Source organism: Eumetopias jubatus, unplaced genomic scaffold, assembly GCF_037043125.1.
Source record: "Eumetopias jubatus isolate StellerSeaLion01/CBP00866 unplaced genomic scaffold, mEumJub1_p1.0 scaffold_2, whole genome shotgun sequence".
Taxonomy (NCBI): Eukaryota; Metazoa; Chordata; class Mammalia; order Carnivora; family Otariidae; genus Eumetopias; species Eumetopias jubatus.
Genome location: NW_028274808.1, coordinates 39,648,164 through 39,667,255, shown reverse-complemented (window position 1 = coordinate 39,667,255; position 19,092 = coordinate 39,648,164). Strand labels below are relative to the sequence as shown.

Here is a 19,092-nt window from a genome sequence, read left to right as displayed (position 1 = left end):
TCAGGTCATGATCCCAGGGTCCTGGGATCGAGCCCTGCATCTGGCTCCCTGCTCGGCAGGAAGCCTGCTTTTCCCTCTCCCACTCCCCCTGTTTGTGTTCCTGCTCTCCCTATCTGTCAAATAAAGAAATAAAATCTTTAAAAAAAAGTGGCTAAATGTTTTAAAACTGACTTTTCAGTAAAAAACAGCAACACTTCAGTAACTCTATCTAAAGAATAAATATGGGCAACATCAATATTAGCCAAAATGAACTGGCTGATGTTTATAACACACACACACACACACACCCATGTTTTAGCCTCTCTCACCCTTGTGTTGCAGAGAGAGGATCCATAACGTGTGAGGGTTTGGGGGAGAAGGGAATAAAATTCTGATTGTGACAAATGTCAGGGGCAGACTCAAATGGTCCCAATTTTCTATTGTTTCTTATGTTCTGTCTGAAGGACAAAAGAAAGGGATACAATTAGAAATGTGGGGATGCACTGTTGAGAGATCTTGTAATTTCAGCCTTCAGGGCCACTCTGAGAGAACTGAAATGTTATGGGGCACCTGGGTGGCTCAGTCGTTAAGCATCTGCCTTCGGCTCAGGTCACGGTCCCAGGGTCCTGGGATGGAGCCCCGCATCGGGCTCCCTGCTCGGTGGGAAGCCTGCTTCTCCCTCTCCCACTCTCCCTGCTTGTGTTCCCTCTCTCGCTGTGTCTTTCTGTCAAATAAATAAAATCTTAAAAAAAAAAAAAAAGAACTGAAATGTTATGTTCAGCTGTACTTTTTTCTCCTTGTCAGTGGTTCTCAAAGTGAAGTTCTCAAACCATCAGTGTTGCTTGGAAACTCTCCAGAAATGCAAATTACTGAGTCCCAGTCCAGATGTACTGACTCAGAAACTGCGGGGTTAGGGCTCAGCAACATATTTAATAAAGTCCTCCAGGTCTCTGATACATACTGAAATTTGAGAATTACTGCTCTATATTAATGGGATGAGAAGATTTCAAAGTCCCTCAGCATAATTAGGAAAAAAAAATCTCAGTAAGAGTAAAAAAAATACTGGCTTCAATGTTTATGCCTTTCTTTCTTTTTTTTTAAATTATTTTTTATTTGACAGAGAGAGACACAGTGAAAGTGGGAACACAAGCAGGGAGAGTGGGAGAGGGAGAAGCAGGCTTCCCACTGGGCAGGGAGCCCGATGTGGGGCTCGATCCCAGGACCCTGGGACCATGACCCGAGCCGAAGGTAGACACTTAATGACTGAGCCACCCAGGCGCCCCTGTTTATGCTTTTTTTGTGACAATATTAATCTTAAGATTTTTTTTAAGACTTCTTCCAACTGAAAAAATAATCCCATTGTAACGAATATACAATTCATAAAAATATAAAGAGAAAAAAATGATTATTCTACCATCTACAATCACCTTTATAATTTTGAAATATTTAAGAAAGTACCATCCACGGGTGTAGCACACACAGGTGAAGTGAGAAAGACAAGCATATTGTAGTGTGATAAAGGCTCTGACGGCTCAGAGAGACAGTATCTAATCAGAGGCAGGTGGCAGAAGGACTAGGAGTATTTTCTCACAGTCTTTTTCCTTTTCCCACTGTTACAGATAAGTCCTCATCATAACACAGTAACAACTCTGAATAAAAACCTAGGTGTCCTACACTCTGGATATAACCTTTTCTCAACCCTCGTCTCTAATTCAATTACGTTTAGTTATGTGCTCCTCAATTTGAGGTTTCCAAGCCCTTTATCTCCCTCCTTTCTCCTGGCCTTCTAGTGAGAACCCATCATTCTGATATTCACTTTCTTCTTTACTCTCCTTAGACTTTATAGTAAACATTATTGTTTTTGCCTGCTCACATTTACTCCTCCTTCTTCTGCTAACATCATCATCTTATTTTTGGGAATTTCCCTCCCCTGCTTTAGCTTCCAGGGTTCATCATTTGTTTAACCAACTACCTTCTACTTTCTAGCCTAGATTTTTCAGTCTTTTATGTTGATGACCTTTGTCAATATCTCAATTTTCTTATCCTCCATTCCTTCGTCCTGGCAAAATCTCAGTCTAAGATCAATCCACCCACCTATCTCTTCTGGCCATACACCAGACTGCTAAGTACTGAGAGTGAAAAACCAAAATTTAAATCATAAGACACTATTAATATATAGTTTCCAATTTCAATTGGGCCTTTAAAGTTGCCCCCAAAGTACAGTTGTTTCCCTAGTCAGCAGTCTCTTTATTCCTTTTAGAGATCACTCCCTAGTCAGCAGTCTCTTTATTCCTTTGAGATTATTCTAAACCTTTCCTACTTCTCAAACCTCTGCCCTCTTCATCAGAAAACCTTGTCTGCAAATAAGAATTTCCATGTCTTAATCCATAAAATTGGCAAGGCTCATGCCCATCTTTTCCTTTTTCAATCTTGTTTTAACAAAAGTGCTATTCTTCCCATTGAAGGCTAATCTCTCCACTTGTGCTCCCTGACCCAATCTCTTCTCAGCTTTTTTAGTAGGATGGCTATTAGAAAAAGGATGGGCAGAGGTGCCTAGGTGGTGCAGTTGGTTGAGTGTCTGACTCTTGGTTCCTCAGCTCAGGTTGTGATGTCAGGGTCATGGGACTGAGCCCCACGTCAAGGCTCCACATTCAGCACAGTCTACTCTCTTCCCTCTTCCCCTCCTGCCTGTGTGTTCTCTAAAATAAATGAATGGATCTTTAAAAAAAAAAAAAGGACACTAACAAGGGAAGGGTTGGCAAAGAGGTGGAAAAAAACAGAATCCTAGTGCACTGCTGGTAGGAATGTAAAGTGCTGCAGGATCTGCTGAAAACAAGTTGGGGCCTCCTCAAAAAGTTAAACATAGAATTACCATATGACTGAGAAATTCAATTTCAATATGCCCAAAAGAATTAATAGCGGCTGTTTAAAAACAAAACAAAACAAAACAAAACAACCCATATATTTGGCTATTCACAATAGCCAAAAGTAGGACAAGCCAAATGTCCCTCAACTGATGAATAAACAAAATGTTGCACATCCATACCATGGATTTTTCAGCCATAAAAAGAAACAAGTATTGATAAATGCTACAAAATAACCTTGAAACTATTATGCTAAATGAACAAAAAGACAGACACAAAAGGCCACATATCGTATGATTCCATTTTTATGAAATATCCAGAATAGGGAAATTCATACAGACAGAAAGCAGATTACTGGTTGCCATGGGCTGGAGCGAGGAGGAAATGAGAACAGCCTGTGTAGTGGGTGTACAGGGTTACCTTTTGTGGTGATGGAAAAAGTGCTGGGACAAAATAGTGATAATGTTTGCACAACATTATGAACATACTAAATGTCACTAATGGCAAATTTTTGTTATGTGTATTTTACTACAGTAAATGTCAGTAAAGAAATATAAATAAAATGTCCTTAAAAAAAAAAAAAGGCTACCATTTTACAGAAGCCTTTCTCACTTCCATTATTCTATCCAGCTACCCCCCTTCTCCCGCTAGGTCCAATCAGTCACCAAGCCTATTGATTCAAGCTCCTATAATTTTCAAATCTGTCTACCTGTCTCCGCCCTGACTGCCATAACCTAGTTCAGGTTTCTATCATTCTTCGCTGGATAATTACCACTCTCTTAACTGCTCTCCCTTTTTCTAGCCCAGTTTTCCTCCAAACCATTTTTCTCTTCATATGGATTTTCTTAAATATAGACTTTAATGTATTTTCTCCTTAAAATCTATCCACTGATTTCCAAAATCCCAACTCCCTAATGAAACTGCTCAATATTCTAATGACTTTAGGTCTCTTGTCTAATTTCTAAGCACTTCCTACCTTACTGTGTTTACTATAGGCATTCTTCTTTCAGTACATCCAACATTCCATGTAGGTCTTTCTCTTGCCTCCTGGACTTTAGAACAATTTTTTGCCCTTTCCTTACCTCATCTCATCCTTCCATGCTCAGTCAAGATGCCACCTTCTCTGAGAAGCCTTCCCTTAAGTCCCCAAAATGACTTAGCTACTCTTTTGAGGTACCCCTAATATTTTTCCCATTATCGTACTCTTCATTTTGAATGTTTTGAATGTATGTGAATTGCTTGGTTAGCCATTTCTCCAATGAGATTTAGACTTTGTGGAGGCAGGAGACCATGTCTGTCTTTTTCATATTATATCCTGAATGCCTCCTACAGCTCCTGGTGCATATTAGGTGCTTGATGGTATGTTCTAAATGAACAAAAGGAATATGCACATAAAAGACATATAATCTATTCTTAAAATCTAACTGTATGTACAACTTAATATATTGCTTTGTTTGCTTGACATTTTAACCTTTTTAAGATTTTATTTATTTATTTGATAGAGAGAAGCAGGTTCCCCACCAAGCAGGGAGCCTGATGTGGGGCTCGATCCCACGACACTGGGATCATGACCTGAGCCCAAGGCAGACGCTTAACCAACTGAGCCACCCAGATGCTCCTCACTTGACATTTTAACTGTTTTCCCTTTGTCATAAGATACTTTATTCTTTTTTTAAAATATTGATTTATTTTAGAGACTGAGAATGTGTGTGTATGGGGGGGGCGCAAAGGGAGAGGGAGTCTTAAGCAGACTCCACACTGAGCACAGAGCCTCCACAGGGGGTGGGGGGAGACTTTGGTTTTGTCTGAGGTCGTGTCTCAGGACACTGAGATCACAGCCTGAGACAAAACCAAGAGTCAGATGCTCAACTGACTGTGCCAGCCAGGAGCCCCATAAGATAATTTTTTAAAAACAAGTTAGTATCAGCTGTAAAACATTCCATGAGATGGAGGTACCCTAATTTAAACACTTGCTTCCCAGTGGAGGCACACTGTTGTCATATTTCTATTAATACATAACAGTTTGGAGGTGCCTAGCTGGCTCAGTCGGAAGAGCATGTGATTTTTTTTTTAAGGATTTTATTTATTTGAGAGAGAGAGAATGAGAGATAGAGCGCACGAGAGGGAAGACGGTCAGAGGGAGAAGCAGACTTCCCGCTGAGCAGGGAGCCCGATGCGGGACTCGATCCCGGGACTCCAGGATCATGACCTGAGCCGAAGGCAGTCGCTTAACCAACTGAGCCACCCAGGCGCCCGAGCATGTGATTCTTGATCTTGGGGTTGTGAATTCAAGCCCCACACTGGGTCTAGTAGAGATTAACTTAAATAAACTTTAAAAAAGTTATATAAAATAGTTTGATAAACACTGTTGTGCCCAATCTTGGTCTGATTTTCTAAATAATTCCTTGGGCTAGATTCACAGAATTAAAAATCACTTGGTCATAGGTTTTAATTTTAAAAATATTCTGGATTATAATTACAGACCTGTAATTATAGAAAAATTGACAAATACAGAAAAGAGCACAGAACATCCAACCATTTGGAGATGGTTAACATTTTGTCATTTTCACTCATCTTAATTTCTCTTTTTAACAGAAATGGGATTATATTGCTCATGTGCTCTGTTTCCCTAATAAGCCTTACCCATATTGTTATATATTTTTCAAAAATATACTTTAACGTTACCTAATATGCCAATATATTATTCTACTGTAATTTATTTATCTGTGCCCCAATTGCTGGGCAGTTAGATTATTTCTAATGTTTCAGTACTAGAAATAATGCTGAAATAAACAATCTTGAGGCAATATAGCATAATGGTTCTGGGTGTGGGCTCTGAACTCAGACGGCTTAAACCTGAGTTCTAATACTGCCACTACTTCTTGTGTGAACTCGAGGTTACTCACATTGTCTATGCTTCAGTTTCCCCTTTTATAAAATGGGGACAATAACAGCATATACCTCAAAATATTACAATTAATTTTTCATTTTTTTAAATTTTGGTAAAATATATAGAACATACAATTTGCCATTTTAACAATTTTAAGTCTACATTTTAGTAGCATTAATTATAATGGTAGTGAATTTTAAATGAGTTAATAGACATAATGTGTTTAGTAAGTACCAATACTATCTAGCACACAGTAGGTTCAAGATAAATGTCTGCTATCACTATTACTATTATGTATCTCTGTATTTCAGATCTCCTTAGGATAAATTCCTAAAAACAGAATTACAGAATCAATTATAGTAAGGCAGAACTGTTAGTGGCCCCTTATTCTTTTTCCTATTTTTGCTTAGTAACAGACTCCTCATATTTTGGCTGGCTTTGTGACTACCTGGAATAAAGACCACATTTCCCATGGTTTCCCTGTGTGGCTATGTGAGTAATATCTGGCTAACACAAATGAGAATTGCTCAAAGTTTATTTAGAGGAAGTGGATAAGTCTTCCTTCAGTCCTTCCTGACGGCTGGAGATAGAACATGGTAGCTGGAACTTGAGAAGCCACAGGTGAACCACTAAGTGGGAAACATGTATTAAGGATGGCAGACAATAAGAAAGAAGAAAGCTGGGTCCCTGATGACTACAGAGCAGAATCCAGGACCACTTAAGAGCAAAATAACTTCTGTCTTGCTTGAGAGATCATTTTGATATTTTAACACTCATGACCTAGTATCTCATATGATATAAAGAATATAATATTTTTAAAAAGATGTACCAGTTTATCTTCCTACCATCAGAGCTGACTGCTAAACTGATCGTCTTTTAAAAGCTTTGTTTTTGAAAGTTTCTGTGTAGTAAGGAATCTGGCTGGCCTTTGTCCTGTTACTGGCAAGCAGCCTCTCAATCTCTGGAATTTCCTTACTGATAAGATTATCTTTGTTATTTGTGTGCCCCTAGGTAATTTAAGCTAAAAAGCTGGATAACTGAAATTGGGGGCTGGCCATGCCAGCAAAACCAGCCATGTATCATCAGCCTGGGTCTTTGAGCCACTTGAAAACCAGCCTGACTTCTGCAGGGGAGGAGAGCTGGAAACTGCGTTCAACCCCATGGTCACTGATACAATCAATCATACCTACATAATGAAACCCCAATAAAAACTCTGGACATGAAAACTCAGGTGAGCCTCCCTTGATGGCAGTACTTTAGAACTGCCACACAGTAATGTGCTGGGAGTGTGATAGGTCTTAATTCCATGGAGAGGGAACAACAGAAACTTTACATCTGGGACCTCCTAGACCTCACTGTATTCATTTTTGGGGTGGGGGGAGTTGGTTCTGGTTTGTATTCTTTCACTATAGTAATACTGTCATCATTCCTGAGTTCTGTGAATCCAGAACCCTGAAGGGGTAGGGGGAACTCCTCGATTTACAGTCAGATGGTCAGATTTTTAAAAAAACCACTTTACTTAATTTGCACTTAGCATTTTTCATGTTGTCTGTTGTATTTTTTTCTGTCAGTTGCACGTTCAAGTCCTATATTGTTCCCTAGTACCCCTGTTTGTTCCACTGCTTTTATGATTAAAAACATTCTCACATCCTGAGATCAACTGGTTATTAATCTACATTTTATTTTTACTTTTATAATTTTATGTTTCACATATGATGGAGTTCAAGACATGCTATCCCAAAGTATGGCTCCTTGGCATATTGAATACTTCAAGCTGAAGGAATTGGAGAAATAGCAGGTACAGCAAGCAGGTCAGAAAAGCCTCATGTAAAAGATGCCCTCCCTATACTCAAAGGAAAGAAGAATCCTTATCTCCGAAGATACAGGGATTCTGAAAGGACTCTGAATCAACAGGACTTGCTGTTTCCCCCAGGTTACTACCCTTAACTCAAACCCTTATTTGCCCTATCACATTTTTCCATGATTCTCCACTCTTCATCAAACCTAGCACCAAAGTACTCAGGTTTAAACACTTCTTTGAAAAACTAAATAAAAAATAAACACTTCTTTGGTCTTCATTTCCTTAAGAAGGTCTCTATGTTATGTAAAACTTACATTAAATACATTTGTATCCTTTTTCTTGTTAATCTGTCCTTTGATACAGAGGTCTCAGCTGAGAACTTGAATGGGTAAAAGAAAGATAATTTTTCCTCCCCTACAGTTTCGATATATTCATCTAGAAATAGCTTTGGGTGTGGCTGGAGTTGAAGACCCACTTTCTGCCAATCAAGAAACCAATAATTAAGTGTGAGGTAGACTGCTGGTTTAAGATATATATTTATAATGGCTTTAGGAATCAGTCTATTTCTAGTTCATTGGGGCATTTTTAAAAATTAGGAGTAGTTACTGAATATCTATACCTATAGACAAATGTTTAAGATTTAAATACAAATGAGAAATTTAAATGTATTTTTTTTAACAAAAACGAGGCAAGCTATTAACATAAGTGCAAGAAAAAAATTCTCAAAAAATGAGAATCTCTTTTTAAAATTTCTACATCTACTATTTAAGTTCCAGTTTGCCCCTTTAATTTCTCACAAACAGTAAGCATAAAGCTCCAACATACCTCCTGAATGGCTGTCATGACAACATGTTGAACAGATTCCTCCATCATCATAATGGCTTGGATGTACTCTGAAAACAAGAACAATCTGGAATGTCACTGTTCAAGTTAAAGATACTCAAGGAGTAAAGGCTCACACTTCATGAATTCGGTGTTTTCATTCTTTCCAGGAATTCTTCATATGCATCACAGGTAAAGTAAAGGCCGAAAATCACAGTATTTCTCTTTCCTTAAGATAAACCCCCCTACCACCACCATCACCGTTACTTACAAAGTTGAGGCTACAGCTAAAGGTCAGAGGAATACAATCTCTTAGGAATGTAAAACAATGAAATGGTAAAGCCTAAAGCCAGGACAGAAAGAACTCCTTATTACTATTCCTAAAATTTAAAAATTATCTGTCTTTCACATTATACTTTGTTATAGGTTAAAAAAAACTGTTGTCTGTGCTTTATTCTTGTTTGACATCAAAGCATTGCATCATGTACAATTCCTACCTTAATACTTTCTACTACAGAATAGAAAAATCTTAACCTGAGAGCTGCTTAGGACAAAGAATTAAGATGAAGTTAAGATAGAAAGTGACACCATAATTAAACAAATATTGCATAACCCTGGGCTTTAAAATACATCACTAATAACCTAAAGTACCAACTTCATCAATCTTACTTACCCTCACCACTACCAAAAAAAGAGAAAGATCTCTTAGCTGTCAGTAGGAAAAGATAATTTCTTGTCTTCTAAAAAAGCCCTAGAAGTAGTTTTCCTTATTTGCAAATCCAACAATGAACGGAAAAGTGACATTAAATAAAACAACAGGCCAGCTGGGTTCTAACAAATACAGTAAATATGTTTTAATAAGAAACATTTAAAAGAGTAAAATAATTAGGGAATTTTAGCCTCAACCTGCCTCTCTCCCCATACATCCAAAAAAACGTCTCCACACATACACCAGAAATTTGTCTCAGCATTTCCAAGTATTACATGATGGCATCTTACTATGAAATTGTTAAAGTGATCTTTTGGTAAGAGACTCATGTATTTGGAATGCCAAGCTGTATAATGCTTTGTGTGATGGATAACTCATTAAAAACAAAAACAAAAACAAAACACCCAAGTATTTTGGCAGCACTACTAAGTTATGACTTTTTGGTTGTTAATGCCAAAACTTTTCAATAATCAAAAACATACTTTTAAGCAAGTGTTGTTCTAAGGATACTTGAATCCAATCAAATGTGTGGTGACACATACAAATATACACAACACACTTAAATCACAGGCATTTCTTATCAGAACCACTATTTGGAAAAAAAAGTCCTTTATTCTGAGCTCAATTTTTTGTTCTGTTTTGTTAACAAGAAGCATCCTCTAAGTCTTGGAATACAAAGGAATGCTTTTAGATATTCTGCTCAGAGGTACCAAACACAGAATCCCAAGGCTCTGGAGAAAACAGCACAGCTAGACTGACTAAATGGCCCTCGAAATAAAAGACTGTGAACATGGGAAAGAAAAAGCAGTGGCACTGATAAAGGGGAAGGAAAATTTAATGACAGCCTACTGGAAGTGAAGAAAAGAACAGTGGGAACAGGGAGGTTAGGAAGTTAGTTAGGTGTGAGAGGGGAAGCGTTAGTTAAGAAGCGGTGTTGCCACGTCAAGGCCCTTCCCCGCGAACACCGTAAAATACCACATGATAAAATGATGATGAGAACTATGTTAATGTACAATCTTTGAAAAGCAAAACAAAACAAAAACCCTACAAATCTTTAGTGTCCAAAATACAAGTATATATGACTATTGAGTGCAGATCTATGAGGAAGTGCTGGAGAATGAGGTGTGCTAGGTCAGCGAGATTATCTTGAAAACTTAGCTTTTAGGGCCAGAATTTACAGATTAGTATAAAGAGTATGATGTTTAAACATGGAGACATGGGTTGTTGTCCTTGCCTAGCCTTTTACAAACCAGAAATCCTGGGCAAGTCGTAGAATAGTTTTCCTAATGTGTAAAATGTATTTTTTGTTCTGTTAGTACCTAGTAGAGTACTGGGCAGAAAAGAGACACTCAGTAATTATCATCAGTGTGTCTCTACTAATCTTTGCTTTTTCAATTTTAGCACCATTTATTTCCCCCATTTTGAGAAGTCAGATGGCCAAGATAAATGTATGCTAGGTCAATGTTCTGAGCCATTGCTCCTTACTTCTAATAATTGAATAACTCATCTAAACATAAAGTCTTTTTTATTTGTATAGTGCTTTATGGATTCCAAAGCAAATACACATATACAATTTCATTTACTACTCATGATCACCAGGTTTTGCATCCTCATTCTGTAGACGAGGAAACAGGCTGAGTGCCTAATCCAATGCCCGTCAGGTAGCAAATGGAAGATCCAATTTAGTAAGCCTCATGTTATACATCATAAATGTGCAGTGACAAGTAGTACTGAACTCAAATTCATTTACTTTGATTCTTAGTTCTCAACTATGTTTCTGAAAACAGAGAATGCCCTCTGGATAAATATGATGTTAAAACCTCATTCAAAGTTTTCATCATTTATATACAATTTCAGGGGAGAAACGGAATCTAGGTGTTACAAGAGAAACTTGGTCTGTGTAAGAAGCTGGATATGTATTATGATTGTCTGCTTTTCCATAGGACTATGGATATAGGTAACATCTTTGTGTTCTCCTATTTCTACCCTGTGGTAAATCCAATTAGCCAGCTCTTAACAGCTATATGCTTCCAAGAGTTGATGAATCTCTTAACAGAATAAACACGTAAGAGGTCATTATCTGAATTCAGTGAACTATATTAAATAAATTTTCATACACCTTTTAAAATTAAAGCATCTAGAGATTTAATCTGTCTTCAATCTTATTTATACCAATCTTCTAATCTTTGACAAAAAATGTTTAGATATTTTAGTAATATACAAAACTCACAAATGTAGAAAATTCTCTATTTTAATTCTTGAGTTGAACTAAATAAACTAAAACTTACTATAAGAGCATGCATGCTAAATCTAAAAGGAATAGGGACAAAGAGAAATAAATACATTGTTAGAAAAAACTCTCAGAGCACAGACCAAACACTAGTCATAGCTTCAAGAAAACAATGTTGACCATTATCAAACTTGTCACAAGAACACTATACAACACTTGTATAGACAAGTCAAATAAAAATCTACTTTGCATCACTGGGGATGAGGCAGAAGGAGTAAGAAAAAAACCTTTGGGCTTAAAAAAAAAAAAAAATCCATCTTCTATGAAGGTCATCTAATAAAATAGTAAAATACCGTGTCATCATTGTTTAGAATAGTCCCTGTCTACCTTTCTTCTGTTTCATCGCCCTTCATCCCTTCCTCACTATTCTCCAATTATACGTGTGGTTTTTTTAAATCTCTCAAAGGTAGCCTAAGTCTTCCTGACATTCAGTCCTACTATTCAGGTTACTCTTAATCCATCCTCCTCCACATCTTTGCTTACGTAACTTCCCTGGCCCATTACACTTTACCTTCACAGCACTCATCCCTCTCAGCTCACACAGTTGTGTGTGGCATTGCTTCCTGCCCTCCCCTCCACTCACGTAACAGTTCCACAAGGGCAGGTGCCACGTCTGTTCTGTCTGGCATGGTGCTCCTAACCCCAGCATAATGCATGAGTTCAGTAAATTTTGTGAAATAAATCCTTCATACCTGCAATCTAAAGTAGCCAATTCTAAGTTCCCAGAGCCGAAATGATCCAGTTTAACCTTCTCATTATTACTGATATTAACTTAGCTGGACCTTTTCCAATTAAGAGTAAATTTCATCACATTCAGTGCAGTTAAAAATAATCCACTCAGAATTATGTAGTTTTGCTTAAAGGAAAAGAATATTATCACAATCAAATTTTTCTAAATTGCAAAGCTCTTACGCTTGCAAACAAAGTACCAGAAAAATTGTAGAAAATGGCATTGTTTGGGGCACCTGGGGGACTCATTTGGTAGAGCACACAACTCTTGAGCTCTCAGAGTCACGAGTTTGAGTCCCATGTTGGGTGTGGAGCCTACTTAGGGGAAAAAAAAAGAAAATGGCCTTGTTTGAGGGTGGCCTTATGAGGATGTTATTGTTTGTACTGGTGATTTATGTATAATATATATAATATTACTTTCCTTATTTTAAATGCATACACTAACATCACATAAATTACCTTGCTTCTGTTCACAGTTCACAGCACAGCCTAAGATGAGTTGAAGCATCCTTCCAAGCTCTGCTGCATCAGAATGTTCTCCAATAAGATTCACATCAGGAAGGGTAAAGTCATTAATTTGCTGTCCTAAAATCTGAATGGCGACAAAAGGATTAGAATTGCATTTACATTTTATGTCCAAATAAAATATTTGATACAGATTAGTTTGTCAGCACCAGAAATTCATTGCTAAGGACCGAGCTGTTATGTCAGGTTCACTCCCAATTTCTATTTTTACCTCCCATACCTAAATTATAACAACCTCTATCACCACAACTTAGACCCCCAAACTTAATACTGTGATCCCTTCACCACCCCTAGAAAGACAAATTCTCTGAAGTTGAAAGTAGAGCCAGAGAGGTTCTGAACAAGGGGGCACCAGAAAGAAGGGAGGTTAAATATAGGTTCATGCCCCAACAGTAAGATTCCCCCCAAACATGTTCACTCCATTTGACTCCAAAATGCTGATAGCCAAACACCTGTATCAGGAAGGAGAATGGAGAATTCCTTTATGGGGAAATTGGCCCCAAATGAAATGAAATCTATGCAGACAAATGGGCAGGTCCCTGTCTAATAACCATACACTGAAAAAAGAAAATCCTAAAAGCAAAGCAGCAGGATGAATATGGCTCACGTGTTACAGGTGAACAGGGTAATGTTATCATGTTCGCCTCACAGGGGAACAGGGTAAGGAGGTCATGCAGTGTCTGGTGGCTTATGGTAATAGGTATGAATCTGATTCTCAATACAATAGGAAACCATTAAAGACTGAGAAAAGTGCACAATCAGACTTATATTTTTTTAAAAAATCCTGGCTTTAGAGTGAAGAATAAGAATAGACTGTAGAGGGGCAAGGGTAAAATCAGGGTTCCCAGTCAGAATACTCTAGAAATCTAAACAAGAGCTAATGATGGCTTGGTATAAAGTAGCAATAGAGACAGAAAAAGCTGTATTTTGGAGATATAACTAGTAGGTCTTACGATGATATCGAAAGAAGGAAGGACTATAAGATTATTTATAGGTTTTGGGCTTGAGTAATAGGGTGGACAGCACGATCACTTACTGAGTTGTGAAGATAAATGATGTAAGTATAGATGCAGGTATAAATGCAGGTAAACTTTGGGGAAAAACAGTAAGAAAATTATATAGGTGGGCGCCTGGGTGGCTTAGTCGTTAAGCGTCTGCCTTCGGCTCAGGTCATGATCCCAGGGTCCTGGGATCGAGCCCCGCATTGGGCTCCCTGCTCGGAGAGGAGCCTGCTTCTCCCTCTCCCACTCCCCTTGCTTGTGTTCCTGCTCTCACTGTCTCTCTGTCAAATAAATAAATAAAATCTTTAAAAAGAAAAAAAAAAAAAGAAAGAAAAGAATATAGGCTTCCAGGCTATGTTGTGTCCATTTGATATCTGTGATCATGAAATTTAAAGTAAAACTAGTTCCACTGCCTAATTTTTCCCCCCAAGCTATTACTTGACTGTTCTGATGCAGCCTGAGAGGATAAAATGAGTTAATCTAGAGATGGGGGTTTGCCAAGGAATAAAACTAAAGTAAGCAAGGGAGTGGACTATAATAATAACCTGGATTCTAAACCACCTTCACAAGGGGATAAAAAGAGAGTTAATAGACGACAGAAAAGAAAGTATAACATAAATTAATAATCATCTACAAACCATCCATATTATAGTGAAAAAGAGCATTTATCTAGTAACTACCTAATAGTTGTTTGAACCAACATCCTAAAAACTATACGATGGAAGATAAACGATTATTAATTTTGAGGTAAATTTTCCTTTACTTGAAACTACTGTAAAATATCATAAAATTAAATTATCCTATAGTAATACTTCTAAGCAGAGTGAGAAAAAGTCCTTACCTCATGATTATAATCCAGGATTCCCTTTAAAATTTTCTTTAAATTGCTTATCTGTTTAGAGAGATATAAAACAACTGGGTAAAAGGCAAGCACATATCAAAATATAATCCAACATAAAAAATTTCTGGGGACGCTTGGGTGGCTCAGTCAGTTAAGCATCTGCCTTTGGCTCAGGGTCATGATCTCAGGGTCCTAGGATCGAGCCCAGCATCACTGGGCTCCCGGCTCAGCGGGGAGCCTGCTTATCTTCCTCTCTCTCTCCCTCTGCCCACCCCCCTTGTGCTTGCTCACTCCCTCTGAAATAAAATCTTAAAAAAAAATTTCTGAACCAAAAATAAATATAAAAAATAAAATTCAACAGTACATGCGAATTACCATAATCACCAAAAGGACTAAGCCATTGCTTAATTTATGTGATCTCAAGAGATTTACAAAAAAATTGTTTCCAATCATGTTAAATTTTCATGTTTTGATTACACTGACAAAAACTGGGTTACTCTTAAAGTAACCTAAGTATAATGTCTCCAAATTCTCTCCACTGTCAGGAAAGACTGTTGTTTCTTTAGTTGAGCACCAAAGTAAATATTTAGGAGCATAAGGTTAAAAAATTACTATTATATCTTGAAATGCTAGTTAACAGTCAGCATTGCAAGATACTTGGGGTATAAGAAGCATCCTGGGGCGCCTGGGTGCCTCGGTTGGTTGGGCGTCCAACTCTTGATCTTAGCTCAGGTCTCGTTCTGAGTTGTGGGTTCGGGCCCCACCTTGGGCTCCACGCTGGGCATGCAGCCTACTTAAAAAAAAGCATCCAAGAAGCAAGGTCAGGGACCAACATGTTTCCTCTCACTCAGCCATTCCAAAGCAAGAGTTCACTGGCCTATATGTTATCTGAGTGAAATGACAGGTAGAATCACCTATACTATTTAGGCTATTATTTTTTTCCTTTTTCTTTTTTGACTCAATTCATACAGTTAAATTTGTGTTAAGTTAAAATATGTACACAATATGATTCTGTTGACCATCTACCTAGCTGTTCCTACTCAATGTTAGTAGCTGAAGATGTCCTAGGACAGAAGACAGCAGAAGCTGTGACTATCAAGTAAAAGTGGCTTAGTCATAGCAGTGTGATCCAGTGCAATCAGACATATTATTTTTAAGGGAAAATATAAACTGATAACTATTTTAAGATATATATATACACACATATATATTTTGAGAGAGAAAAACAGCATAAGCATTGGGGTATGGGGGGTGGAGGCAGGGGAAAAGGAGAGAAGCAGACTCCCCACTGAGCACAGAGCCCGATGTGGGGCTCAGTCTCATGACCCTGAGATCATGACCTGAGCTGAAACCAACAGTCAGATGCTCAACCGAATGAGCCACCCAGGTGCCCCGAAAACTTAAAGAAAACATCTCATAAAGAAAACTAACATGTTTATACTTCCAGAAAAATTTGGAGACATGGAAAATATATGATACACTTTATTTCTTTTATTCTAGAGTGTTCATTTTAAATGGTAGTTTACTTCCTATTGAAAAGGACTATCTATCAACGGTATCTTAAAATTGAAGAAATATAACAGGATAAAATATGGAGAACAGGAATGCAAATCAGAACCGACATTTCCAGTTCTGAATATTAAGAATATGATAAAGTTCTCCCCCTTCTCTATATTACTGTCTCTGCCACACTCATGACACTGAAGACAGTGTGCATTTTACATGTGTGTTGTGTGCATGGAAGGTGGGGTATATAACTTTCTCTTTGGTCAAGACAGCAAGCAAACACAAATTGATTAGTAGCATTATTTTAAATATCCAGAATTGCTTTACACATGTTAAAACATTAAAAAGTAATCATTTAGGCATGCTTGTGTGGCTTAGTCAGTTGAGTGAATGACTCTTGATTTCAGCTCAGGTCATGAACTCAGGGTTGTGAGATCAAATCCCACATTGGGCTCTGCACTGGGTGTGGAGCCTGCATAGGATTCTTTCTTTCCTTCTGCCCCTCCCTCCCTCGCTCTTTCTCTATTAAAAAAAAAAAAAAATATATATATATATATATACACACACACACACAGTATATACATATATAATGTATTATATATGTATAAATCATTTAATTGTCTAGTCTTGAAAGATTATTTAGAAATTAAAATAGTAGCTTAAACCAATGTCTATTCACTCTATTAGTAAATAAAAGGAATTAAACAAAAGGAATTTTGGCATACCCAATATTTAAGCAATCAATGACTTTTTCATCAAATATGTTTTATGGAAGAAATATAAAGACAAACCAAGCTTAACATACCTCAAGTCCAGGAACTACACATGCTTACTCATTTGCATTTCTGAGTCTCTACCCCTCTGTATCAAAGAGAAATGGTTCTAGAGCTTTCCAAACTGGCAGTTATAATCATAACTGGGTCATAAAAATCAATTTAGTGTAATAAAATTATAGAGATGGAGAACAAATTAGTGGTTTCCAAGGAATAGGGTGAGGAGTGTGTGGTGTGGATGTGGTCATAAAGGCAGCATTGTGGAGTCTTGCAGAGATGGAACAACTCTGTGTCTTCATTGTGGTGAGCATTATAGGAAACTACATTATCACTAGAGCTACATATAACAACACAAAAGGGCATATGTAAAACTGGTGAAAACTGAGTGAACTGGCTTGTACCAATGTCGGTTCCTTAGTTTTGATATTGTATTATAGTTATGCAAGATGTAACCACTGGGGAAACTGGGTGAAAGGTACACAGAACTCTGTACATTTTTTTGGAACCCCCTGTGAATCTAGAATTATTTCAAAACATAAAGTTAAAATAATTTAGTGGGTTGCAACTAATACTTTTTAAAACCAAAACATCAGTGCCCAGAAGAAGGGGAAAAACTTCAACTATGTATGCACATACGTTTATAGCTGGATAGGAGGCTGCAATGTAAACACTATTTCTTATTGTGGGTTCTGGCTTTCTCAAAGAAGCTTGAGAAATACTGGAACTTAAGGCTACCAGGAAAAGAAATGAAAATACTTCATTCTTAGTGTTCTGGGCTCAGTTAACAATGACCAATATTTTCTCATTATTAAAAGCAAGACTAGCAACTAACACTACATATGTATGCTATCCTAAGGACATTATATATACTAACTCATTTATTTCTGTGAGGTAGATCCTATTACAATCCTCATTTTACAAATGGGGAATCGAGGTACAGAATGATCAGAAGACTCTCCCAGACAGTGGATGATAGAACTGTGATACGAACACAGGCACTTTGGCTCTAGAGTCCACGCCTGAGGTCACTGTGTTTCACTGACTTACACTATATATGTATCTGTGTGAGCAACTTCAGGTCACCTCCAGTCTTTAATTCTGGATTATTTCACTACAGGCCATCTAGGTTTCTAAAGCTCACTGAACACATCAGATGAAAGTTCAACAAATATTATATACACACAACTAAAAGACTATTTAACAGATAGGGAAATAAAAAAAAAATACCTTTAGCCTCCAATTATCTCCTACTTCGGTTTTGATTCTGTTTAGCCAATTTTCATCAAAATATGCAGGATCTCTGCAAGTAAGAAAAAGCTAGCATATTAATCATGCAGCTATCAAGCCTAAAAAAAAAAAAAGAAAACTGAAACCTATCCCATAACATCACTTAACTGCAACATAAACATATATTTATCACATATTCGCCACTAAATAACTCAGTCTGGAGACTGGATGCAATTACAGATTTCTCTAAAATCAACCTGTTATCAGCATATCATAAAACATATATATATTATCAAAAACCAAAAGATGAAAAATGACATACAGTTGATATATTTTTAAAAACAAATTATAGATGAATAAGCTATCCTGGAATTAACATAATTTTTAGATACAGTAATATCTAAAACCAGTCAAAATTGATGAGACAATTTTAAAGAGACAAATGTATCAATTGTATTTTTGTACATTTTGAAAAAATACATTTTTCACTTAATATTTCAATAATCTCTGTCACTTAATACTTTGAAAGTCACCAACAATGCTATTAAAATTTCAATTTCTGGGATGCTGATGGCTCAGTCAGTTAAATGCCTGCCTTCAGCTCAAGTTGTGATCCCAGGGTCCTGGGATGGAGCCCCAAGTCTGGAGCTCCATGGGGAGCCCGTTTCTCCCTCTCATGCTCGCCCCTGCTTGTGCTATCAAATAAATAAATAAAATCTTTAAAATTTTTTCAATTTTTTTTTTTAAAGATTTATTTTAGAAAGAGAGAGTGCAAATGCGCAGTGGGTGGAGGTAGAGCAGAAGGAGAGTCTTAAGCAGACTCCAACAGGGGACTTGATTTCACAATCGTGAGATCATGACCTGAGCCAAAACCAAGAGGCAGATGCTTAAGTGACTGAGCCACCCAGGTGACCCAAAATTTCAATTTATTTAAATAATATAGAGTGAAAATAAATAAATAAGTAAATATTATAGACTGAGAACCTATTTTCTCACACGTTAATACCAAGCATTAGACAAGTTGGACACTGCTTACAAAATGTTTAAAATCTAAGTTAACACTGGTGTGGACAAATTGAAACACCTATGAATATACCTATACTTATTTTTCTTAGGAAAACCTCCCCAAACTACT

At 37.3% G+C, this 19,092-nt stretch overlaps 1 protein-coding gene across 1 annotated transcript in view; it reads right to left on the bottom strand.

Moving 5' to 3' along the window:
- HOOK3 (hook microtubule tethering protein 3) overlaps positions 1–19,092 on the bottom strand; it is a 104,227-nt gene that overhangs the window by 60,357 nt on the left and 24,778 nt on the right. The window contains exons 3-6 of the mRNA XM_028124134.2: positions 17,958–18,030; positions 14,452–14,502; positions 12,544–12,676; positions 8,360–8,427 (exon numbers count right to left, since the gene is read on the bottom strand). Of these exons, the coding sequence (XP_027979935.1) occupies positions 8,360–8,427; positions 12,544–12,676; positions 14,452–14,502; positions 17,958–18,030 (325 nt within the window). The remainder of the gene's footprint in view (positions 1–8,359; positions 8,428–12,543; positions 12,677–14,451; positions 14,503–17,957; positions 18,031–19,092) is intronic.